We start from the raw sequence: 25,841 nt of genomic DNA, 5'->3' as shown, positions 1-25,841 counted from the left end.
GGCGGCTAGCTCTTGGAAGAGTCTTGTTGTTTCCAAAATTCTTCCATTTAAGAATGATGGCGGCCACTGTGTTCTTGGGAACCTTCAATGCTGTAGATTGTGCCTTGACACAATCCTGTCTCGATGCTCTATGGACAATTCCTTCAACCTCATGACTTGGTTTTTGCTCGGACATGCACTGTGGGACTTTATATACGTAGACAGGTGTGTGCCTTTCCACATCATGTCCAATCATTTGAATTGATCACAGGTGGACTCCAATCAAGATGTAGAAACATCTCAAGGTTGATCAATGGAAACAGGATGCACCTGAGCTCAATTTCGAGTCTCATAGCAAAGGGTCTGAATACTTAAGTAAATAAGTTATTTCTGTTTTTTATTTTTCATACATTTGCAAAAATGTCTAACAACTTTTGTCATTATGGGGTATTGTGTGTAGATTGATGAGGATTTGTATTTATTTAATGCATTTTAGAAGGATTAAAGGGGCCTGAATACTTTCCGAATGCACTGTATAGTGTAGAGCAGGGGTGTCAAACTCATTCCATGGAGGGCCTGGTGTCCGCAGCTTTTTGTTTTTTCCTTTCAATTAAGTCAGAGAAAACCAGGTGTGTGGCGTTCCTTACTAATTAGTGACCTTAATTCATCAATCAAGGACAAGGGAGAAGCGATAACCCGCAGACACTCGGCCCTCAGTGGAATGAGTTTGACATCTGTATTATGGCTGATACACAAAAATATAACTTAAGCACAGGAAGCATAGAAATAGAGGATATAGAACTGATCTACCACTTAGACTTGCTATTGATGAGAATGACAGTTCTATAACTCACATTTCTATCTGAATTTGGTCAGGTTGCCCAAAATGTTACATATTGCAGCTTTAAGGTTAGGGTTAGGCATTAGGGTTAGCAGTGTGGTTAAGGTTAGGGTTATGGTTAGGTTTAGGTTTAAAATCAGATTTGATGACTTTATGGCTGTGCCAGGTAGTGACCACTGCAGTGCTGCCTCCAGAACAAGAAATGATTAGTAAAAATGCTAACCTGCCTACATACAGGTAATTACACAGAATGTTAGGATGGAATGAATTGGAAAAATAGGCAGTGTCTACACTGGCAGCCCAATTCTGATCTTTTTTCCCACTAATTGTTCTTTTGAACAATCAGATCAGCTCTTAAAAAGAGCTGATGTGAAAATATCTGATGTGATTGGTCAAAAGACCAATTAGTGGAAATTATTAAATTAAAAATAAAAGTTTCTTTAGTCTCTTAGGAATTGTATGTAACCATACATGTCCCATTATGGACATATTTGTCACTATAACGGCCTGAGCTGAGCTGAAATGCAGTAGAAAGGTATAAGAAGGGGCTGATTCAGTCATTGGGCCCTTGTACTTACGATAAGGCCCCCGTGCACCCCGCTGCCCCTCAGGTTGGGAGCGTACTCCGCCAGGTCCACCGAGCGAAGCCACTCCATCACCCTGTGGTTAGACCACTGAACCACCTCCGAGGGAGACGTCTTGTTCTAGTAGGAAATAACACATGTCCTAGCAAACACAACTACATACGTGTGTAAATGGAAAAACTCCTACAAACATGCACATGCACGTGTCTCACCTCATCCCCAGGCCTTCTCTTCAGGCAGTTGGGGTTGAACTTGTTGACGTGAAGGACGTGGATAGCACACTTCACACTGAGGTGATGGAGCTGACTGGTCACTTTCAGGAACAAGAGGTTGTTCTGAAGGAAGTTAATCAAATATGTTGTGCAAGTTTTTGTCTTTTTTTTTGTACTGGATTTAACTACACTCCTAGGAAAAAAGGTGCTCCATAGGAGAACCCTTTGAAGAACCCTTTAAGGTTCCAGGTAGAACCCGATTGGGTTCCATGTTGAACCTTTTCTCCAGAGGGTTCTACATGGAACTCAAAATGAGTTCTACCTGGAACCAAAAAGGGTTCTCTTATGGGGACAGCTGAAGAACCCTTTTGGAACCCTTTTTTCTAAGAGTGTAGGAAGTCCCTTGAGATCTCTTTTTCGAGGGAGACCTGAAAGCCTTATTGATTATATACAGTAGCTGAGACACAACAGTGAGACAAAAACGACTAAGACTACGATGAAAACCGATGGATGTCCTTACCACTGTCAAGTACTGAAGCATTCTGCCGTCTACCCTTCCCTGGTGAAACTGATCCTTGTACTGAGGTAAACCAATGTCATCAAGCCAACCTTCGAGGATAAACCACATAACAACCAATTATACTGGATCGATTACACAGAGTATAGCACCAGGTTTGCTGAATGTTGAGTGAATATGTTGATGGCCTCTACTGTGTCCTACATACGTGTGACCCAGATGTGGTCCAGTTCAGAGGATTTCTCTGTCAGTTTGGTGCTGAACGACTTCAGGGCCAGCTGCAGCTTCTTTCTGTGCAGTGGATTCTTAATCCCCATCTCCTGATATCAAGATTAAAATGAATCCAGGTTATGAGCACACTATTTACTCCAAAGTGAGCGCTGCAAATGACAGTTTTAGTAACTGGATTTGGAGTCACTTGGCACACTATTTCACAATTGTGATCAAGATTCAAACAAATTAGTTTGCCCTGCTAGTTTGAGAACAGCCTACATATATTGATATGACGTTTGGTACAGGAACCTGTCAAATGCAAAAAAAAAAAAACATAGCTGAAACATAGCAACCAAACTAGCTCAAAACAACAACAAAGGTTGAGCAACATGATGTGAAAGACGGAACGAAATGACGTCTTGAGAACTAGACAGGTAGAACTAAATGGCGATGAGAATGCTGCAATGACTGGACAGGTAGAATGACTGGAGGGGACGAGCTAAACATTGCTTTGACAGCCATACTGATGGAGATTATACAGTGTGTTGTTAGAGGAACACTCAGCTAACACAGAACGTTCCCGGAAGGATGTCCTTGCCTTATTTGACAAATAACTTTCCAACAGCGTTCTGGGAACCAAAATAAGTTAGCAGAGTAATTTGTGTGACTGTACAGTGAGTACCTTCTCTAAATCCTGTGGTGAGGCAGAGAGGAGAGTTTGCCCGCTGTCGGCCCAGTGTCGGGCCAGAATCACATACTGTCCCAGCCCATACTCTTCCAGCCAGCAACACACCTGCTCCGGAGTCCACTTGGAGAAGGGCGTCTTCAGATCCCTGCAGGAGAGGACAGACAATTGATTGGATCATCAAGACTGGAATCTAATTAATACATTGGCATTTTTGGTATATTCTTGGTCACATGCATGTTTAAGATAATACACTGTATTTAATGTATTTTATGATAGTGTCCGTCCCATACCGCACAGAGGTCAATGTCTCTCCGGCCCGGGCCAGGCAAGGGCCGGCGGTGGCTCTCAGTCCCCCCCTCTTAAACTCTCCAGGCTCAAGGTCCTCTCCCTGCAGGCTGCCAGACTGGGTCTTCCTTATCCTTGGGTAGAGGAGATAGAACACATCAGTACCTTTGCTAGGCCACCACCTCTACCCAGGATGACAAATATCAGATCGTCTTCCATTTGTACAACTAGTCTCTGAATAAATATCTCTAAAAAGATCTTCAGCAGTGTGCCCTTCGTGTGTGTGTGTGTCGGCTGTACAGGTACTCACTTTCCCCAGAGCTTCTTGATGCCCCGGTGGTTCTTCTTGTTCTCTGGAGAGACAGGGGACTGCTGTCCTGAGTCCACTCCAGACGACAGGGGAGACAAGTCTGACAGCGTGGACTCATCCAGTCTCTCCGACTTTCCTGTGAGAGCAGCATATGGAGTTTTAGGAAGTACTGTAATCTATTTAAAACTGTCTTCATCATTTAAGCCATTGTTCTATTAATTAAAGTAAGTCATGCAACGCTTCAAGGACACTGTATTTCTTCAATTCTTTAGGGCCTAAAGTTGAGGTATTATCCATGCAGGACCCACCCATATCAAACAGATCATGCTTTCCACAAGATCCTGCTGTGCCAAAGGTTAGCCAAGCGATAAGTGAAACAGGAAAGCATTAACATTGTTAGTGCGCTCCAGCATTTTCAGCTAAATTACACACAAAATGTAAATGTTATCTTAATTGATGCCAATTAAAATCTTTGAAGACAAATTCGTTTTTCGCATATTTAACAAACATGTTTAATACACTGAAATGAAATGAGCGTCTGAGGCGAATGGGATGTCAAGTTGCATCTATATTTGTTTACAGTGTATGGTTAAGCCAGATCAGCCATGGTCTACATCTGTGCACACAACCCTCACCTCACGTGACGACGCCTAAGTAGCCCTGCTGTGGAGGTTAATGTAAGCTTTGTGCACTGCAGCACCACTCACTGATGCGAGAAAAAAGAGCCAGGCATAATCGGAGATGCCTCTCTCTGACTCACTGAGGGTCTTACTCCCTCCAACACAGGCTGGAGTTATCAACTTTTAGTCACAACTTTAATCCATAGTGAAAACAGGGGCCTGGTGCTTTGACATGCATGAGGCTTCTGTCTGTGAGTAGTAGTACGGTACCTAAAGCTGGAACACTGGCACTCCTGCAGCGGTCTTCAGCCATAATACAAGCAGAAAGCCACGCAGAGCAAAAAACAGGACAGCAGAAACAGTACAACAGCAAGTGGAAGATTAGTACAGAGTGAGCGAGAATGCAGAGGATAGCCACCCCATGCAAAACAACCACATTGTGAGAGAAGAGTGGAACAGTGCAGTTGTTAAAACAAACCATAGAAGTGTCTTTATTCAATTTATAATATGCATCCACGGAAGGTTTTGTTGTTATTTGTTGTTTGAAACATTCTCAGAAGGCTGTTTGATAAAAATGACAAGCAGCAGTGTTTTAAGATGTGACTTACTTAGGTGAAACTCACTGTCCTCGCTATCGTCAGGGGACAGCTGGTCTGGTGTAGAATACTGCTCTCGATCCCCATTCATGTCAGATCGAGACAGCTTCCCTGGTAGGGTCTGATATTTGTTCATTTCCATGTGCTGATTCTGTGGGGAAGGGGGGGGCATGGTTACAGGCAAGTCACGAGTCTATTCAAATGGAATTAAATGGCATCTGTTAACATTAGATTTCAGTTGAAATGCTGCTAAATTACAGAACAGAATTTGAGAATCAGATTTATATTTTGTCCATGACTATATCATTGTTAATTCGATTGGACTGCCATTGGAGTCACAAGTGTTCAGGAGACAACAGACAAAAGGCCAATTTCAAAAGCCTTAGGGGCATCTAGAGTATGATCGCTAATACATTTGACAGTTTCGGCTGAACCCTTGGCTCTGTTCCGGTCAGATAGGATAAAGTTAGCTTGTGAGAGATTAAGGGTTAGTGGTGGTGAGATCATGCAGTAGGAAATACCTCTGAAACCGGTTCAACTGGTTGACCCACCACTACATGCTACAGGAGGGGGGAACGTGCATGTAACGAAGAGAACACACACACTGTTAGTATAGTAATGTATCGACATCATCAACTCAACAACAACAGTCTTAGAATACATGCACACTACCGTTCAAAAGTTTGGAGTCACTTAGAAATGTCCTCGTTTTGGAAAGAAAAGCAAAACATTTTTGCCCATTAAAGTAACGTCAAATTGATCAGAAATACAGTGTAGACATTGTTAATGTTGTAAATGACTATTGTAGCTTGAAACGGCGGATTTTTTATGGAATATCTACGTAGGCGTACATAGGCCCATTATCGGCAACCATCACTCCTGTGTTCCAATGGCACGTTTTGTTAGCTAATCCAAGTTTATCATTTTAAAAGGCTAATTGATCATTAGAAAACCTTTTCGCAAATATGTTAGCACAGCTGAAAACTGCTGTGCTCATTAAAGAAGCAATAAAACTGGCCTTCTTTAGACTAGTTGATTATCTGGAGCATCAGCATTTGTGGGTTCAATTACAGGCTCAAAATGGCCAGAACCAAAGTCTTCTGAAACTCGTCGGTTTATTCTTGTTCTGAGAAATGAAGTGTATTCCATGTGAGAAATTGCCAAGAAACTGAAGATCTCGTACAATGCTGTGTACTACTCCCTTCACAGAACAGAAGGCCTAGAAGGCCAGCATCCCGAAGTCGCCTCTTCACTGTTGACGTTGAGACTGGTGTTTTGTGGGTTCTATTTAATGAAGCTCAAACTAGACACTCTAATGTACTTGTCCTCTTGCTCAGTTGTGCACCGGGGCCTCCCACTCCTCTTTCTATTCTGGTTAGAACCAGTTTGCACTGTTCTGTGAAGGGAGTAGTACACAGCGTTGTACGAGATCTTTAGTTTCTTGGCAATCTCGCATGGAATATTTCTGATCAATTTGATGTTATTATAATGGACAATAAATGTGATTTTCTATAAAAAACAATGACATTTCTAAGTGACCCCAAACTTTTGAACGGTAGTGTACGTGTTTAGCTGTTTTTGCTAGGATAACAGTCATCAGAAGCTAAATGGTTATGTATTTTTGTTAGTGCACGCATAACGTTTCTAATGTGTTTGGTCAATTACAAATGAAGCACATGCTGCATGTCTAAGATGGATATATTGTAATCGTAAAGTTAAATCAAAATACAGAAAAATCTACTTTTGGAAAGCGCATATTACAAGCTAGCCATTTAAAAGGATGGTCCCCTGATCTAATTGAATCTGAACAACCCTTTAACTGGAACAGCACAGGCAAAATCCTAGAGGACAACCTGGTTCAGTCTGTTTTCCAACAGACACTGGGAGATAAATTCACCTTTCAGCAGGACAATAATCTAAAACACAAGGCCAAATATACACTGGAGATGCTTACCAAGACAACATTGAATGGTCCTGGGGCCTAGTTGAAGAATTTAAAAAGAATGATGTGCAAATATTGTACAATCCAGGTGTATAAAGCTCTTAGAGACTTACCCAGAAAGACTCACAGCTGTAATCGCTGCCAAAGGTGATTCTAACATGTATTGACTCAGGGGTGTGAATTCTTATGTAAATTAGATATTTATGTATTTCATTTTCAATACCTTTGCCAAAACTCCTAAAAACATGTTTTCACTGTCATTATGGGCTATTGTGTGTAGATGGTTAACAAAACAAATCTATTTCATGCATTTTGAATTCCGGCTGTAACACAACAAAATGTGGAATAAGTCAAGGGGTATGAATACTTTCTGAAGGCAGTGTTCAAAGCTGTTATCAAGGCAAAGGGTGGCTACTTTGAAGAATCTAAAATATTAAATATATTTTGATTTGTTTAACACTTTTTTGGTTACTACATGATTCCATATATGTTATTTCATAGGTTTGATGTCTTTACTATTATTCTACAATCTTGAAAATAGTAAAAATTAAGAAAAACCCTTGAATGAGTAGGTGTGTGAAATTTTGACTGGTACTGTATATAAATATAAATTAGCATATACACGGGGATCCCACTTTTTTGTTTTTTCTTCTCCTGTTTATATGCTTATACTGAATGTATTATTACTTAAACTGTTATGTATTTCTTACTGTTGTTTTTCTTTTGAGTGGCAGTCTACGGGTTTATGTTTTATAAAGTAATACATTTAAATAATGTACCTGTAATTTAAATAATGTACCCCCTGAACAAAAAATGACAAAACAAATAAAAACTTGGTCAAAAAAAAAATCAAATAAACACAGCAAAATCATGAAACCTTTGGTAACGATCCGCTTTTTAACTCCTCCAGGCTACTTGAAAGCATCCGTGGTTGGGACCTATTGAGAAAAACAACATTGAAACCAAACTAGCAATACAACACTATAGTATTTCAAGTTGGGTTAAGGGCTGGCCTCTCCACAGTAGATTTCTGAGTTGGCAGTGGGTGGCAGCAGCCTCTGGTCTTTGGGATGCCCTACCTCTCGGAGGGGATTGTGGGTAATGTGATGTGACAGGCTGGGCTCTACAGGAGAGGGGGGCTGTGGGGGCTGTTTGTGCCAGGCGGGGACATCACAGTGACAGGGTCACTCACAGCCACTTTAGTGGGCCCCTAATTAAAGACAACCAAAACAACGAGCGGGCCTGGCTGTCACACCCACACAGCCTCAGCTCTACTTGCCATTCTCCGTTGTAGAAGAAGCCAGCATCACTCTGAGAGACCATCACCATCGACGTCTCCAGGGAGGTCTGTATACTGCGGCAGCTAGGACACAGGGACAGGTCCAATATAACACGGTCAACCTGAGGGAGCACGGCTGGGGCACAAGGGGTGTGTGTGTGTGTGTGTGTGTGTGTGTGTGTGTGTGTGTGTGTGTGTGTGTGTGTGTGTGTGTGTGTGTGTGTGTGTGTGTGTGTGTGTGAGAGCGAGTGGGCTTGCACGTGTGTGGGTGTACAGGGGCACAAGTGCCTTTTATTCACGTTCGGTCAACCTCTCCCAAGGACATCTAATTTCAACAACAATACAAGCCCGTTGGGGACTTCTTCCTCCATGTGTGTGCAATCAGTGGTTGTCAGCTGGCTTGCTTATTTACCTGGAGTCCAGCTCTTTCTGGAAGGATGAGGGAGACACTAACAGGGGAGAGGAGCCTCTAGAAGACATCTGGGTAGGGCGATATCACACAGACACACTTTAGAGCAAGAGTTTAAACACTTTGAGTATGCACACTAAATAGTCTGCTAATACACCGGCATGGTATATGAGAGCAGAGGCATGGAGTATATTACTAGTCAGAGTGTTAGTACTATTCAATGAAAATATGATGAGTGGGTGAGTACTTGAGAAATGCAAGGTTGTAGTTGTACTGTGTTGTGTGGTCCACAGAGGAGGAGCAGACAGAGCTCTCTTACCTCTGACCGGATGATGTCTGAATGAGCTTTATGGGTGAGAGCCCTCATCTTCAGACTCCCACTCAGTTCCTCCTCACTGCTCCCAACCAGGAGCTTCTCACTGGACACTAAATACACACACACACACACACACACACACACACATTCAGAATTTATTCAACGCCTCTTCAACATTCTTGGAATTATTTATTTGAAGAATTTCAAGCTCTCAGCTTGAGTATATGAAAGCAGTGAGTGCGTATCACCTTTGAGTAAGTGTGTATAAAAGCAGTGAGTGTGGATTATCTCTGGAAGGGAGTGTTTATAAGCAGTGAGTGTATTACCTTGAGTGAGGGCCATCACCTCCTTCATCTTCCTGTACTTGCCCAGGAGGACAGTCAGCTCCTCTATGTGACGGTCCTGACACAAATAGAAAGGACTTTAATAACATACCTTCACTTTGTACAACTTCAAGAAATTAGAATATGACACATTTACTTACTTTCTCATAGTTAGTTGCTACCAAAGACTCCATCCCCATTTTCAACCTTTGCAATTCTTGGTCTGAAAATAGAAAAGAAAATGTATTTTTGTGACTCATGAGAGTAATTATGTTTAAATATCAACTGTTCATAACTCCCGGGGTTAAAGCAAAAACAAATCCCATGACTGAAACTGAAGTCGATCTCAGATCGATTGTCTGCGGGGCCAAGTTAACCTTTTATGTAAATCAGTAATGACCATCATGCTTTTAGGGAAAGCGGATCATTTTGTACATGTTTTAAACTGCGAGTTTGACCAACTCCAGTCCCATTTGTTAGGGGTTCCGGGGTACTCCCCGGGAAAGGACATTCTACTCCAAAATAAATGTTAAAAAATGAGGATGCTGATACCATCTACAATATATTTTCCACCTCCAGAAATGAGCGAAATAACATAGATAGAAATTACGTGAAAATTATTTTTACATATTGGACCATGGATATAGCATTGTTTTTTTATTTATGCCGCGTGCAATTTTAGGAGTAGAGAAATAAACGTGGTAGCAATGGAAAGCTGGTATCCCCCTCTTTTTTTTAACAAAGGCCAATACTGCTTTCAAAAGTATTTTTTTCCCGTGATTGCATTAAGAATTGTTCTGCATTGACTGCTTGTCAGAGTACGTTTCTCTCCCTATGGCTCTCGCAACTTGAATGTGCCTTCAGAGGAACATTTATCTTGCATAGAACACAGTACATCAAGCCGACTAGGTAAATAGGTCAACTACTCTACTATGAGGTGGTCTGATTTTGTTTTAATAGCAACATTACATGGCAAAAATAGTAGCACTGGAAAGTTACATCCTGATTGATAAAGTATAGGCTTTGAATTACTTTGCCAGCAGCTACAGTAGGCTTTTTGAGTGTCAGCAACAATCATGTATGTTAGCTCAGTGCACACAGCGTAACAGAGAAAATACAATATTTGGGAATACATTTCGTAGAACAGACATGCTTCTCTATTAGGCCATTTCATCTCCAATGTTCTCATGGGCGTGGGTGTGAGGATGTGTCAGAGCTTCCTTCCCCATTCCCCCCCTCTGCAGCTGCCGGGACTGATGGAATGGGTGTGACAGACATGACAGCATGCCAGTGTGGGTTAGACAGCACAATAGAGAGGCAGTGATGGCGGAGCAGCATTGTACCAGGGCCACAACTGCAGGAGCTTAGAGACTACAGACTTACATTTGTCTGTCAGCTGTCTCCTATACACCTCCTCTACTGCAGGGGGCAGCATAGAGTAAAAAGACAGCAGTGGAGGGGGCAGAGAGAGGGCATTTGATAGGTATTGTATTATCTGAATGAGGCACCACATGCAGATGACTAGCTGGATCAAATTAGCTTGGTATAATTCAACCTCTAAATATGTATCATTAGTTCGTATTATCAAATGTCAACGTTCAAAGTTTCCCCCTGCCCTGACAGTAGAATAAGCATTAGTGAATGGTATTTAGATTGAGGTGGACACCTGAAATAATGACAGTATGCGTTAAAATAGCCAGTCCCTGGTATTACTGATGATGTATGTTTGACAGGTAAAGTTACCTCTCTCTGGGTTCTCATTGGTCATTGGGCCTCTGGAGACCAGCTGGCTCTGTAGGCCCTCAATCGCAGAGTCTTTGGAAGCCAGCATCTGCTGTAGGTCTGCTATCTCTGCCTGAGAGGGTCACGGTTAATGGAGTGATACAAGTTAATACTGCATGTTTACAGCCATATTATGACATTAGGTCTCATACAGATATAGGTACAAGGTGGCAAGACAATTATGTCTTCCTCAAGGAGGAAAAGCATGAGAGGGGTGTGGTTAGGGCTGTGGCAGTCACGGAATTTCGTCAGCAGGTGAATGTCAAGAAAATAACAGTCAGTCTCACGGTAATTGACAGTTAATTAACATAAACACATTTAGAATCTCCTGGCTTCCCCACAAGCCACTGATGCAGACCTTTGGAACATCTACATTTGAAAAAGTCTAATAAATCCATGTAATATAGCCTACACCTTCACAATAAACACATTATTTATTTTAGACAGGTCTAAAGAAGTATGATATTTATAAAATGTAGTCTATTTCAGAAGAAGAGAATATCATACTCTGAGTTGTCCTTATGTTAGGTCCTGATCTGGCTATGCCAATGGCTGTGGGCTACACTAGTTCATTTAGCAGAAGATTTGCTTAGAATTCCGTGGCATTATTTTATAGTAGGAAGAATACAATTGAACAAAGTTGAATAAAATACAAAGGATATTTTCTCCAAATGATTTGAGGGAGTGCGCACATGTCGCTATTCTGTGTGGAGCGATTAACAAAGAAACATGTACTCCTATATGCTTAATTTAGAGTTATTAATGTAACTTTAGTTGTTCTACAAATGTTGGGCTATATGTTTTCATTTTTAATACATTGTAAGGCTGCATGATGAGGCTCTAATGACAATTTTAAAAACAGTTGCTTGAAAGTCATGAGCTCTGCTTTGTTCTGTACACACTACATCAGTCATGCATTCACAATCTGACAAGCACTTGATAATGCCAAGAATTTCACGGCGGCATTCCCTTTGTGTGGTCGTAATGCACCCTAAAAAAATCCATGCCTTTTGCGGCCGGCCAGTGGCCATTGTGCCCTTCGTCCTGAGTGCTGCGCGTTCCAAATCACCTCTCACTCACATGGCTCTCCATCACGGGATTGGGTCTTTCTCATATACTACAAGTGAAGACAGACACATCGGGGATGCAACTGAACTGTTCACATTTACTTTTCGTCAGCCAACAAGATGAGTAGGCCTAACGAGCAGCAAAATCACTAGCCCATGTCAATCTACTATCCGCCATAGTACAAAAGTCGACCTATTCTATTCTGTGCAAGAAATAAATATTCCAAACATAGTCTGGGACAGTTGTGGGATGCAATAGATCCCATATTAATGTGCTTAATTTTAAAAAGTTATTTGGCCACTTTAGTTCATGCCAGCCAGGTAGGCTATACTCCTGTTGTAAATATAAGCAATGTGCTTAATATTAGGAAAGTTTAGAAATAAATATAGCAGGCCTAGCCTATAGAAATAAGAAGGGAAACTCCTCTTTTTAGTAGAGGCCATCACTCTGTTTTCTCACGCAATTGCATAGCCTATAGAAATGTTGTGCAACATGAGCTCATGGGCTCTCATGAAGCATTAGATTCGATTTTCGATTACATTTGCATTGATGCCAGATTGTGTAAAGGGACAATCGTGCTGAGTACCAGGCAGTTAGCAAGTTTGGAAGGCTACTAATGATCAGCAGCAGCATCAGAGCTTGGAGAAGCCTAATTACGTGACAAAACGGTCATGTGGAATTTGACTGTCTTGATGACTCGTGACCGACAGTGTGGCGGTAATACGGTCACCGCAACAGCCCTAGGTGTGGTGCATAATTCCTGATAAAAGACACAGTCCACAATCTTAAAGACATTAAAATGTGTAACATATTGTGCAAATTGGATTCGTAACATACTGTATCATACAAATTGGATGACGTAGAACAACAAAAACGGGGAACCGTTTTGGCTCGTGAGCACCACTTTCAAAACTACTGGCTGAAATTATACAAAAGTTTTGGAGCATCGCTTTAAGTCCTTAGTGGGGTAGGGAGGACAAACAAATACTGATCAATTCAAGTCAATAAAAAGCTCTGTGTTTCAAAGACATCTATTCTAGTCGTACAAAGCACTTTAAACACAAGGGGGCCATATTTGCGATCAACCATTTTAATGTAAACAGTTTCAAAATGGGTATTGAACGATTTTAAGAAATGACATTGGTTGATGGATATAAAGTCTAAGATCTTAGGCTGATGAAGAATTTGTTGCAGGATTTAATCACTGCCACCTGGTGAAGTTAGCATCGGGCTAACTTCATGTTATCTGATGGGACCAGCTACAATTTAGCATTCTGTCACGTGTAAGTAAATCAACAATTTTTGTTGGCTGTTAAGCATTTTGAGTCGGATAAATTGTTTAAGTTTAAATCTGTGCTTAAGTTCGCAAGTATGCCCCCAAGGTAACTATCCACACATAGACCGGGGCAGCAAACCTTCTCCGGTAACACAGGTTTGAGCAATGGGGGCTGGAACTAGGTACAGTAGAAGACATAGAACTGGAGAATGAGGCCGGATAAAAGCACAACAGTACACTTCACCACTGCAGTACAAACCCAATAGACCACATGCACATTAAACAGGGAATCTCACTAAGCCAATATAGCCTATAGGGCAGCCTGAGTGGCAGCTTGGAGGTGAGCATGATGATTATCTGCCAGTCCGAACTGACTGGAGCCTGTGTGGAAGTAGTCACTAGTCAATAACTACAGAGACACCTTTAGGAGGTCATGAACTTGGTCAGTGAACTAAACAGGAGTCCTAGAGTGAACTTCTGTCTACCGTTCATGACCACACACACAAACTTGACTCGTCTCTGCTGGATGAGCACAGTGTACAGTCGTGGCCAAACGTTTTGAGGTATGACACAAATATGAATTTTCACGAAGTATGCCACCTCCGTTTGTATGATGGCAATTTGCATATACTCCAGAATGTTATGAAGAGTTATCAGATGAATTGCAATTAATTGCAAAGTCCCTCTTTGCCATGCAAATTAACTGAATCCCCCAAAAACATTTCCACTGCATTACAGCTCTGCCACAAAAGGACCAGCTGACATCATATCAGTGATTCTCTCATTAACACAGGTGTGAGTGTTGACAAGGACAGGGCTGGAGATCACTCTGTCATGCTGATTGAGTTCTAATAACAGACTGGAAGCTTCAAAAGGAGGATGGTGCATGGAATCATTGTTCTTCCTCTGTCAATCATGGTTACCTGCAAGGAAACACATGCCGTCATCATTGCTTTGCACAAGAAGGGCTTCACAGGCAAGGATATTGCTGCCAGTAAGATTGCACCTAAATAAACCATTTATCGGATCATCAAGAACTTCAAGGAGAGCGGTTCAATTGTTGTGAAGAAGGCTTCAGGGCGCCCAAGAAAGTCCAGCAAGCGCCAGGACCGTCTCCTAAAGTTGATTCAGCTGCGGGATCAGGGCACCACCAGTACAGAGCTTGCTCAGGAATGGCAGCAGGCACTGCATCTGCACGCACAGTGAAGCGAAGACTTTTGGAGGATGGCCTGGTGTCAAGAAGGGCAGCAAAGAAGCCACTTCTCTCCAGGAAAAACATCAGGGACAGACTGATATTCTGCAAAAGGTACAGGGATTGGACTGCTGAGGACTGGGGTAAAGTAATTTTCTCTGATGAATCCCCTTTCCGATTGTTTGGGGCATCTGGAAAAAAGCTTGTCCGGAGAAGACAAGGTGAGCGCTACCATCAGTCCTGAGTCATGCCAACAGTAAAGCATCCTGAGACCATTAATGAGGGGAGGTTGCTTCTCAGCCAAGGGAGTGGGCTCACTCACAATTGTGCCTAAGAACACAGCCATGAATAAAGAATGGTACCAACACATCCCACGAGAGCAACTTCTCCCAACCATCCAGGAACAGTTTGGTCATGCCTTTTCCAGCATGATGGAGCACCTTGCCATAAGGCAAAAGTAATAACTAAGTGGCTCGGGGAACAAAACATTGATATTTTGGGTCCATGGCCAGGAAACTCCCCAGACCTTAATCCCATTGAGAACTTGTGGTCAATCCTCAAGAGGCGGCTGGACAAACAAAAACCCACAAATTCTGACAAACTCCAAGCATTGATTATGCAAGAATGGGCTGCCATCAGTCAGGATGTGGCCCAGAAGTTAATTGACAGCATGCCAGGGCGGATTGCAGAGGTCTTGAAAAAGAAGGGTCAACACATTTTTACATTACATTTACATTTTTGTCATTTAGCAGACGCTCTTATCCAGAGCGACTTACAGTAGTGAATGCATACATTTCATACAATTTCATACATGGCAAATATTGACTCTTTGCATCAACTTTGCATCAACTTCATGTAATTGTCAATAAAAGCCTTTGACACTCATGAAATGCTTGTAATTATACTTCAGTATTCCATAGTAACATCTGACAAAAATATCTAAAGACACTGAAGCAGCAAACTTTGTGGAAATAAATATTTGTGTCATTCTCAAAACTTTTGGCCATGACTGTAGATATATCCTGTGCACATGGACAACCTGTCTGCAGCCTGAGACGTACGTATCGCCCCCTCTACCCCCTTCCGCTCGCTCTTGCAAAACACGTACATTGAATAACAGAATGCCATTGGAGCATGCCGAGTTTCCTGTATTATTAGTTCTTGGTAAGGGAGGACGGGGGAGTAATAGTGAGCTGTCGGACCGAGTCAATATCAAAAGCATCACTCGCTCAGTATCTCTCCTCCCTTTTCTCTATTTGTTTGTTTTTCTCTTTCATACATTTCTCTTAATTTGTTATGTTTTGAATTTCTCTCATTCTCCCAACATATATATATATATATAACACAAAGTACATGTCCTTATTTTGGAGGAATCTTTCATATCGTTCCACATTATTTAACTAAATGTATAAGGAAATAACATCTGAGCTCTAATCTAAAGTGACTTAAAACGGGTACGTCAGAGGTGTTCCTCATATGGATTCCGTACATTTAATAGTCATACAGGGGACAACACTCCTAGTAAACTCTACCCAGAGGATCTCAGTAGAACCACCTGAACCTGTATGGGATTGGGTGAATGAGATTCCACAACCATGGGGGTTAACAAGAGGAGGAGAGGAAGAGGAGGAGGAGGAGGAGGAGGAAGAGGGACAGGTGCAGACGAAGGAGGAGGTGGAGCACAACAAGAGCAGAGGGGGAGGAGAAGGAGGAGTCAGCACGAGAGGCGGTTTAGGGGTGAGGAAGAAGAAGAGGCACCTGAGCGGTCAGCCATCGCTCCTCCCAGTGCTGCTTCTCTACCTGAGTGTGCTCTACAGTGAGCTTCAGGCTAGAGAGCTTGGACAAGAGCGACTGGTAACACACATGGAGAGAGTAAGAGATAGACAGCTAGAGGGAGAGAAAGCCAGAAGGGGTGGACAGTAAGCTTGAAGATAGGAACAAAGTTTATCTCCAAAATTGGGGTTGCCAAGAGCAACAAAGTAAATAAAGAGGCAATTACACTGCATTCAAAAAGTATTCAGACCCCTTTACTTTTTCCATATTTTGTTACATTACAGCCTTATTCTAAAATGGATTAAATGGTTTTGTTTTTCATCAATCTACACACAATACCCCATAATGACAAAGCAAAAACTGTTTTTTATAAAGTTTTGCACATTTACTAAATATAAAAGACTGAAATATCACATTTACATAAGTATTCAGACGCTTTACTCAGTACTTTGTTGAAGCACCTTTGGTAGTGATTACACCCTCGATTCTTCTTGGGTATGACGCTACAAGCTTGGCACATCTGTATTTGGCAGGTAGCCTAGTGGTTAGAGCGTTGGACTAGTAACCGAAAGGTTGCAAGGCAGTTAACCCACTGTTCCTAGGCCGTCATTGAAAATAAGAATTTGTTCTTAACTGACTTGCCTAGTTAAATAAAGGTAAATAAAAAAAATGTTTTTGGGGAGTTTCTCACATTCTTCTCTGCAGATCCTCTCAAGCTCTGTCAGGTTGGATGGGGAGCGTTGCTGCACAGCTCTTTTCAGGTCTCTCCAGAGATGTTCGATTTTGTTCAAGTCTGGGCTCTGGCTGGGCAACTCAAGAACATTCAGAGGCTTGTCCCGAAGCCACTTCTGCGTTATCTTGGCTGTGTGCTTAGGGTCGTTGTCCTGGGAAAGGTGAACCTTCGCCCCAGTCTGAGGTCCTGAGGGCTCTGGAGCAGGTTTTCATCAAGGATCTCTCTGTACTTTTCTCCATTCATCTTTGCCTCAATCCTGACTAGTCTCCCAGTACCAGCCTCTGAAAAATATCCCCGCAGCATGATGCTGCCCCCACAATGCTTCACCGTAGGGATGGTGCCAGATTTCCTCCAGACACTTGGCATTCAGGCCAAAGAGTTCAATCTTGGTTTCATCAAACCAGAGAATCTTGTTTCTCATGGTCTGAGAGTCTTTAGGTTCCTTTTGGCAAACTCCAAGCAGGCTGTCATGTGCCTTTTACTGAGGAGTGGCTTCCATATGGCCACTCTGCCATAAAGGCCTGATTGGTAGAGAGCTGCAGAGATGGTTGGCCTTCTGGAAGGTTCTCCCATCTCCACAGAGGAACTCTGGAGCTTTGTCAGAGTGAACATCAGGTTCTTGGTCACCTCCCACTTCTGCCATTTAAAAATGATGGAGGTCACTGTGTTCTTGGGGACCTTCAATGCTGCAGACATTTTTCAGTACCTTTCCCCAGAGCTGTGCCTCGACACAATCCTGTCTCGGAGCTCTACGGACATTTCTTTCGACCTCATGGCTTGGTTTTTTCTCTGACATGCACTGTCAACTGTGGGACCTTATATAGACAGGTGTGGGCCTTTCAAAATCATGTCCAATCAATTGAATTTACGACAGGTGGACTCCAATCAAGTTGTAGAAACATCTCATGGATGCAATGGAAACAGGATCCACCTGACCTCAATTTCGAGATCAAAGCAAAGAGTCTGAATACTTATGTAAATAAGGTATTTCTGTTAATTTATTTTTTATAAATTAGCAACAATTTATAAAAAACTATTTTCACTTTGTCATTATGGTGTATTGTGTGTAGATTGATGAGGAAAATCATACATTTTAGAATAAGGCTGTAACGTAACAAAATGTGGGAAAAGTCAAGGGGTCTGAATACTTTCCGACTGTATTGTATGTGTTCAAAGGAAATTGGAATATTAATAAGCAAAAATAACTAAATAACTAAAGTGGGTGTCACAAAGTGCCATGTGAATAAACTAAACTGACAGATAATTAGTGAACTATAAAGAATAAAGGTTACAGAAATGATTTTTACCTTTGTGGCCTTTAGTTTTTTCTCATACTGCGATTTCTCCCCCTCCAGCTCATCCACTTTACTCTTGAGAAACCGGAGTTCTTGCAGGAAGCCCTGTGAATAACACAGAACATATTGTAATGTTTTAGTTGAAAATAACTGCCTCTTTGATGTAAAATCTCCAAACTAAAAACACCATGCTCTTCACTGTGCCTTTCACACAAAAACGCCAATTTCTCCACAGTCAAAAACCAGTGTTAGGATATAGACATTGTTCTCTCAGTTTATAAATGAACATGTTACACCAAAAAGTAGAAGGGAAGGTTTTCAAAATCCCAAGTAGTTTGTTCCCTTAACAGCCGAAAACACAGTGCAGTTAAGACAAAAAGTTAAACCTCCACTTCCCAGGAAACACAGTAGGTGACCCTTTTAATATGTGACCAGTCAATCAGTCCCCTATACTGTACTCAGTATGTATGGCTCAGACTATTTAAAATGACCAATGTTTATGGCCATTACCTGTCAGTTAGCTAGTCTGGTTGCCAGTTTGTTATAGCATCAATTAGGCACATTTTAAAAAGTTGTGTCTAGACTGAATATTGTAACAAACTGGCAACAGTTCTTTGAAAATGTCATAAAGTCATAAAAAACATGTTAACAATGAATCTCATGTTTAGAGACAGGGTAGTTAGTAGCCTAGTACTTGGAGACAGTGACCAGCAAACCTTGGCTGCATTAATAAGGTGACCCACGGATATGCAAACACACCACACCACTTACAATGAGTAACGCAGATTGAGATAACACCTGGACATGGAAGCAAACAGCACACATGAAAACCACAGGATTCCCACACAATGTAGTAGTAGAGGTAGAGACGTGGACACTGTAGGAGAAGCGGTTAGTGTTAAAGCCTGTAGAGGATTCCAGAGGGGTAAGGAGGACTGGGGTTAAGAGAGACGGGGGAGTGCGTCCATTTGGTTCAGAGAGTCTGCCTACATTCTGTCCTCCACAGCGACAGCAAAACTCCTCCACGTCAGAGCCACCCAAGCCCACGTCGGGGCACTGGTCGTAGGCCTTGCGGGCACCACTCTCCCCATGGGCCTCCATGGCCCGTTTCTCCATGATCCGGGTATGGATCTCCTCCTGAAACCTACACATCTGCTCCTGGAGCTCGCTAATCAGATTTACCACACACTGTGAGAGGGAGAAGAAAATACAAAACAGAAAACTGAGAAATAATAATAAAAACGTTTCAAAATAATATGCACTGTTGCGGGTTAAATGTTTTTATGTTTTTTTTTTTATATGTGACACGTAACAGAAGTGGTTATTACTAGGAGGAGAATAAAGGGACCTCTGAGCTTCAATGCAGATCATATTTTACACATTTAAACGGTCACATGCTGCCAGACAGCATAAGAAAAGTTCCTGACCTACTTTGCAAGTTCTCAAAGTGCAAATGGGAGGAACGGCTTGTCTGACTCAAGGGCAAACGTTTTGCTTTACTTCCCATGGGAATTGGAAAGCACCAAAGATTTTGGACAGAAAGTTGATTCCTAACTAAATTCTTAGCAGTTTGGCCAACTATGATTAAACCTAAGGGCATGTGAAACGGGATGTCTCACTAACACAGTGGTATTCAAAGTGGGGGTCACGACTCATAGTGGGGTCACGGGGGAACTGCAGTGGGGTCGCCAACATTTTAAAATATGACACATTTCTATCCGGCCTGCGCAATGATTTGGTTTGTCAATTAGTTTTGGCCCGCTTCCATACCGCCCGCCATGCGCTGCACTAAAAGTCACAGCAAGCACTGCCAACGTGCTGCACGCCAAACGACAGTGCATTGCCACACACACACCGCTCCTCCCAGAGTAGTGGCGAGTCGTCATTCAGGGCTGTTATGAGCCCCACCTGTTTTGCATGTTATTTTGACATTAATACGTGTCACATATCAGTTTGCAAGCAATGTCTCCTGCTGTACCTAATTCCAGCCCCCATTGCTCAAACCTGTGTTACCGGAGAAGGTTTGCTGCCCATGTCTATGTGTGGATAGTTACCTTGGGGGCATACTTGCGAACTTAATTATTAAGCACAGATTTAAACTTAAACAATTTATCCGACTCAAAATGCTTAACAGCCAACAAAAATTGTTGATTTACTTACACGTGACAGAATGCTAAATTGTAGCTGGTCCCATCAGATAACATGAAGTTAGCCCGATGCTAACTTCACCAGGTGGCAGTGATTATATCCTGCAACAAATTCTTCATCAGCCAATTACAAATGTTGACTTAGATGGATGTGAACAAACACCAACAGATTGCAGTTTTGCAGTAACTGTTATTTTAACAAGTTTATCTTGAGTCCGAACTCAAACCCACGTTGGTGAGCAGGCACACTAGAAGAAAGTTTATCATTTTACAGTACACCTGTCAATCAACTAATCAATACATCCTAGTGCAAGCTGTAGGCCTATTAATAAAATGGTAACACATTCAGCTCTTTCAGGGTGCGTTCATTGTCATAGTGACACTGAAGATAATAATTCAGTGTAGGCTACATACAATGATAAATAATTTATTTAAATGTAGCATGTCATTGTTTGCCTCCTTGTTTAACCTGTTTGGGATAGGGGGCAGTATTTTCACAGCCGGATAAAAAACGTACCCGATTTAATCTGGTTAGTACTCCTGCCCAGAAACTAGAATATGCATATAATTAGTAGATTTGGATAGAAAACACTCGAAAGTTTCTAAAACTGTTTGAATGGTGTCTGTGAGTATAACAGAACTCATATGGCAGGCCAAAACCTGAGAAGATTCCATACAGGAAGTGCCCTGTCTGACAATTTATTGTCCTTCTGTAGCATCTCTATCGAAAATACAGCATCTGTGCTGTAAAGTGACATTTTCTAAGGCTTCCATTGGCTCTCAGAAGGCGCCAGAAAGTGTAATGGGGTGTCTGCAGTCTCTGGGCGAAGAACAGCAGGAGTATTTGTTAGTGGTCAGGCTGGGAACAGTGACACTGGAGATGCGCGTCCACGAGACTACTCCATTTTGTTCTTTCAGCCTTTGAATGAATACAACGTCGCCCGGTTGGAATATTATCACTATTTTACGAGAAAAATAGCATAAAAATTGATTTTAAACAGCGTTTGACATGCTTCGAAGTACGGTAATTGAATATTTTGAATTTCTTTGTCACGAAATGCGCTCGCGCGTCACCCTTCGGATAGTGACCTCGACGCACGAACAAACTGGAGCCATTTCAATATATATATGGATTATTTGGAACCAAAACAACATTTGTTGTTGAAGTAGAAGTCCTGGGAGTGCATTCTGACGAAGAACATCAAAGGTAATCCAATTTATCTTATAGTAATTCTGAGTTTAGTGAGCACCAAACTTGGTGGGTGTCGAATTAGCTAGCCTGTGATGGCCGAGCTATCTACTCAGAATATTGCAAAATGTGCTTTCGCCGAAAAGCTATTTTAAAATCTGACACCGCGATTGCATAGAGGAGTTCTGTATCTATAATTCTTAAAATAATTGTTATGTTTTTTGTGAACGTTTATCATGAGTAATTAATAAATCCACCAGAAGTTTGCGGTGGGTATGCTAGTTCTGAACATCACATGCTAATGTAAAAAGCTGTTTTTTTATATAAATATGAACTTGATTGAACAAAACATGCATGTATTGTATAACATAATGTCTAGGAGTGTCATCTGATGAAGATCATCAAAGGTTAGTGCTGCATTTAGCTGTGGTTTGGGTTTTTGTGACATATATACTTGCTTTGAAAATGGCTGTGTGATTATTTTTGGCAGGGTACTCTCCTGACATAATCTAATGTTTTGCTTTCGCTGTAAAGCCTTTTTGAAATCGGACAGTGTGGTTAGATTAACGAGAGTCTTGTCTTTAAAATGGTGTAAAATAGTCATATGTTTGAGAAATTGAAGTTATAGCATTTTTTAGGTATTTGTATTTCGCGCCACGCTCTACCATTGGATATTGGTGAAAAGGTTAAAAGGTTAAGTGTTTTTTTTGGGGGGGGTTGTCTGTTTTGCATGTTATTTTGACATTAATACGTGTCACATATCAGTTTGCATACAATGTAAAAAATAATCTACAAATCAGTTAATAAAGCTTCATACAAACTCGGTCTTTTTGCTTTCTTGAGTATGGCAGCTCCAAAATGCAGGTGTTTCTACCTAGCTCAGTGCTTTCTGTGGTGGTGGGGCAGCCAGCGAAAAATACGGAGCGTAGATGTTGGTAATGTTCTCTAGTTGCGCCATGATTGGGTAATGTTCACTTGTTGCACTGTGATTGTCTCAGTGTTCTGTCACTCATGGGGACACTATGTCGCTGCCAAATCTAAGGGAAAAGCTCAAAAATTCAAGCCCCTTTGGTGCTGCCATAGAGTTACATTTGAAGTGCCCATCCAAGAAGGCTCAAGGCCATTGGCGACATATAAAATTATGTCAAATCACGTTATATCTACAGTAGCTTTGATTGGACTGATCATGTCAACATCATACATTAAAATTCTTATCTAGCAAGCTAGCAGTCATCATCGTGAATCAAGTTGACAATCTACTGGCAAATGGTTTTTAATCCTTGTCATTTGAAGAAAAATAATGAAGAGAAATTATAGATAAAATGTATCGGTGCTAATCTGCCATTGGACATAAACATTACACAACAAGTTGGAAATCGCAAATTCAACAATGAGTGGTTTGGAAGGAATTAGTGGCTAACTGCAAGCATTGAAAAGCAATCACTAGCCTGCTATTCAGTGGAGTGGGTTTGTGATTCCAAGTCTGGGTTTAAGGGTCTCTTTTCCAAGCTTAAAATGATAAACATTCAACATTGGCCATGCTGTCAATCCAGCATGACTTCTTCCACGCTCAAAACAACTGGAAACTCAGAACTGAGAAATATGACTTCAGTGAGTTCAAAACAACTGGAAACTCAGACCTGAGAAATCTGACTTCTGTGAGTTCAAGACAACTGTGAACTCTGAAAAAATTAGCTCTGACTGGGAAAATACGTTTTGAACGGTCATCCAACTCGGAATTTCAAGTCGGGAACTCGGGCCTCTTTCTAGAGCTCAGACCTGAAGATCACTGACGTCATGATTCAATCTTGTTTTTTTCCAAGTTCCCACTTGTCTTGAAAGGACCATAACTCCAGAGAATGCCAGACTTTGATGACAAAGGACCACCGCGCCACCTTCCTGTTCAAGTGAGCACAGCACAACAAGTTGAGTCCAAAAATGTCTTGTATGCTGCTGCATAAATTATGTAATATGCCATGGAGATATGTATAGCCTGTTTTAGAGAAATGTAATCATTGAATATTGTAAGAGAATTCATTGTCTGCTTATATGCCCTCTTTATTTATCCTACAGTTCTGACTTGGTGTACAGGGAGAATATTGTAAGAACAGCCCATGTTCTGAATTCTGTCGTACATTTCAAAAGTGCTGAACAAATAGTTATATCAACTATGTCCATCCTAGCTCGCTCATTAACATCTTAATCGAAATTACGGATTGCCTCTTATCCGCTTGTCATCCCCTTATGCCATAGTTTGTACATCTCAATTGTCAGTAGAAACCACATTTGTTTAAGCAAGTCAGCCATATCAGCTATGTTTTATTTACAAGGCAGTAAATAAGGCTGAATAAACTGTTCGGCTGACAGACAAGGCTCAGCTGAGCCAAGTAGCAGTGATAAGATGTTGGGACTGCTGTTTGGACAGCTTTAGGTATGCCCCCCAAACAGTTTGTGGGCACCGTTTGTCCCCATTATAGTGCAATTAATTAATTATTTAGTGTTGTGTAGTTTTGTGTTTTTATTTTGTTTGCCCCACCAAGATTTACATGCTAAAATCACCAGTGTCCCTGACCCACACATACACCTACCTACACACGAGCTAGCCAGTGCACTGTATCATTTCATCACTAACGGCACTGACGGAATATTCTACCAGACCAAAAGTTTAAATGTGTTGTAGGCTAAATGTCCATGCCATGTTTCTGTTCCAAAGGGTCCTTGCTGTAGCCAACAGAAAATGCCATCTTGGTTATCAAAAAGTTATAAGATAAAGGATTTACACACGGGTTTAAATTACTACTAAAGGACAATAGGACACACAAGCGAGTATAAATGTGACAACAGCTTTTGTGTGTCCCGTTTACAGCTCACAGGGGAGGGAAAGTAGCTCGGCTGCTAAAGGGTTGCAGTCTGGCTTCAGTTTTTAAAGCTTGACAATCAATAACCAAAAAGCAAAACCTGCAACAAAACACCATGCAAAGGAGAAACATGTAGGCCTATTACAGCAACATTTGAGCAGAAGCCTGGCTACTCAACTACAAGACATTCTGAGTGCACCATACAGCAATGCTGCAAACAACTGCACTGGTGATCCATGCAGTGCAAAAAAATGAAGTTAAGTTAAAATGTTACAATAACCTACAGCTAAGTTGTTGTTATTTGGAGTTATTAAATACTTTTTGATTAGGGTCACAGCATATTATGCACCTGCTTTATGCCTCTCTCTAATGTCAATATGCCTTGTCTACTGCTGTCTTGGCTAGTTCTTACTGTTTTATTTCACTGTAGAGCCTTCAGTCCCGCTCAAAATGCATTAGATAGTTCTTTCGTCGCACCCTACACACATGCAAAGACCTCACCTGGCTTAACTTGTGCCGCCAGAGACGAAACCTCTCTCATCGTTACTCCACGCCTAGGTTTACCTCCACTGTACTCACATCCTGCCATACCCTTGTCAGTACATTATGCCTTGAATCTATTCTACCATGCCCAGAAATCTGCTCCTTTTATTCTCTATCCCCAACGCACTAGACGACCAGTTCTTATAGCCTTTAGCCGTACCCTCATCCTACTCCTCCTCTGTTCCTCTAGTGATGTAGAGGTTAACCCAGGCCCTGTAGCCCCCAGTTCCACTCCTATTCCTCAGGAGCTATCATTTGTTGACTTCTCTAACCGTAAAAGCCTTGGTTTCATGCATATTCACATCAGAAGCCTCCTCCCTAAGTTTGTTTTATTCACTGCTTTAGCACACTCCACCAACCCTGATGTCCTAGCCTTGTCTGAATCCTGGTTTCGGAAGGACACCAAAAATTCAGAGATTTCCATCCCCAACTACAACATTTTCCGCCAAGATAGAACTGCCAAAAGGGGTGGAGTTGCAATCTACTGCAGAGATAGCCTGCAGAGTTCTGTCATGCTGTCCAGGTCTGTGCCCAAACAGTTCGAGCTTCTACTTTTAAAAAGCCACCTTTACAGAAATAAGTCTCTCACTGTTGCCACTTGTTATAGACCCCCTCAGCCCCCAGCTGTGCCCTGGACACCATATGTGAATTTATTGTCCCCCATTTATCTTCAGAGTTTGTACTGTTAGGTGACCTAAACTGGGATATGCTTAACACCCCGGCCGTCCTACAATCTAAGCTAAATGCCCTCAATCTCACACAAATTATTATGGAACCTACCAGGTACAACCCTAAATCCATAAACATGGGCACCCTCATAGATATCATCCTGACTAACCTGCCCTCTAAATACACCTCTGCTGTCTTCAAC

The 25,841-nt window shown here is 41.7% G+C and overlaps 1 protein-coding gene across 16 annotated transcripts in view; it reads right to left on the bottom strand.

Annotated features, from left to right (window-relative positions):
- The window catches only part of LOC106573224 (liprin-beta-2), a 128,711-nt gene that overhangs the window by 8,020 nt on the left and 94,850 nt on the right, over positions 1 to 25,841 (bottom strand). For 10 of the 16 annotated variants that reach the window (XR_006759670.1, XM_045696948.1, XM_045696946.1 and 7 more), the window contains 18 exons: positions 19,224 to 19,421; positions 18,246 to 18,338; positions 10,858 to 10,969; positions 9,276 to 9,337; positions 9,118 to 9,193; positions 8,795 to 8,901; positions 8,479 to 8,546; positions 8,067 to 8,150; positions 7,665 to 7,725; positions 5,367 to 5,405; positions 4,858 to 4,996; positions 3,630 to 3,765; positions 3,325 to 3,453; positions 3,029 to 3,179; positions 2,342 to 2,453; positions 2,137 to 2,225; positions 1,617 to 1,739; positions 1,399 to 1,524 (listed from right to left, as the gene is read on the bottom strand). Coding sequence is in view for 15 of the 16 variants with exons in the window: in XM_045696948.1 (XP_045552904.1) it covers positions 1,399 to 1,524; positions 1,617 to 1,739; positions 2,137 to 2,225; positions 2,342 to 2,453; positions 3,029 to 3,179; positions 3,325 to 3,453; positions 3,630 to 3,765; positions 4,858 to 4,996; positions 5,367 to 5,405; positions 7,665 to 7,725; positions 8,067 to 8,150; positions 8,479 to 8,546; positions 8,795 to 8,901; positions 9,118 to 9,193; positions 9,276 to 9,337; positions 10,858 to 10,969; positions 18,246 to 18,338; positions 19,224 to 19,421 (1,905 nt within the window). In the remaining variant the exon portion in view is untranslated. The remainder of the gene's footprint in view (positions 1 to 1,398; positions 1,525 to 1,616; positions 1,740 to 2,136; positions 2,226 to 2,341; positions 2,454 to 3,028; positions 3,180 to 3,324; positions 3,454 to 3,629; positions 3,766 to 4,857; positions 4,997 to 5,366; positions 5,406 to 7,664; positions 7,726 to 8,066; positions 8,151 to 8,478; positions 8,547 to 8,794; positions 8,902 to 9,117; positions 9,194 to 9,275; positions 9,338 to 10,857; positions 10,970 to 18,245; positions 18,339 to 19,223; positions 19,422 to 25,841) is intronic. The other 6 variants (XM_045696952.1, XM_045696954.1, XM_045696956.1 and 3 more) reach the window with 4 other exon arrangements.

The sequence above is a fragment of the Salmo salar genome, chromosome ssa16 (genome assembly GCF_905237065.1).
Source record: "Salmo salar chromosome ssa16, Ssal_v3.1, whole genome shotgun sequence".
Classification (NCBI taxonomy): Eukaryota; Metazoa; Chordata; class Actinopteri; order Salmoniformes; family Salmonidae; genus Salmo; species Salmo salar.
This window is presented reverse-complemented; position numbering and strand designations above follow the sequence as displayed.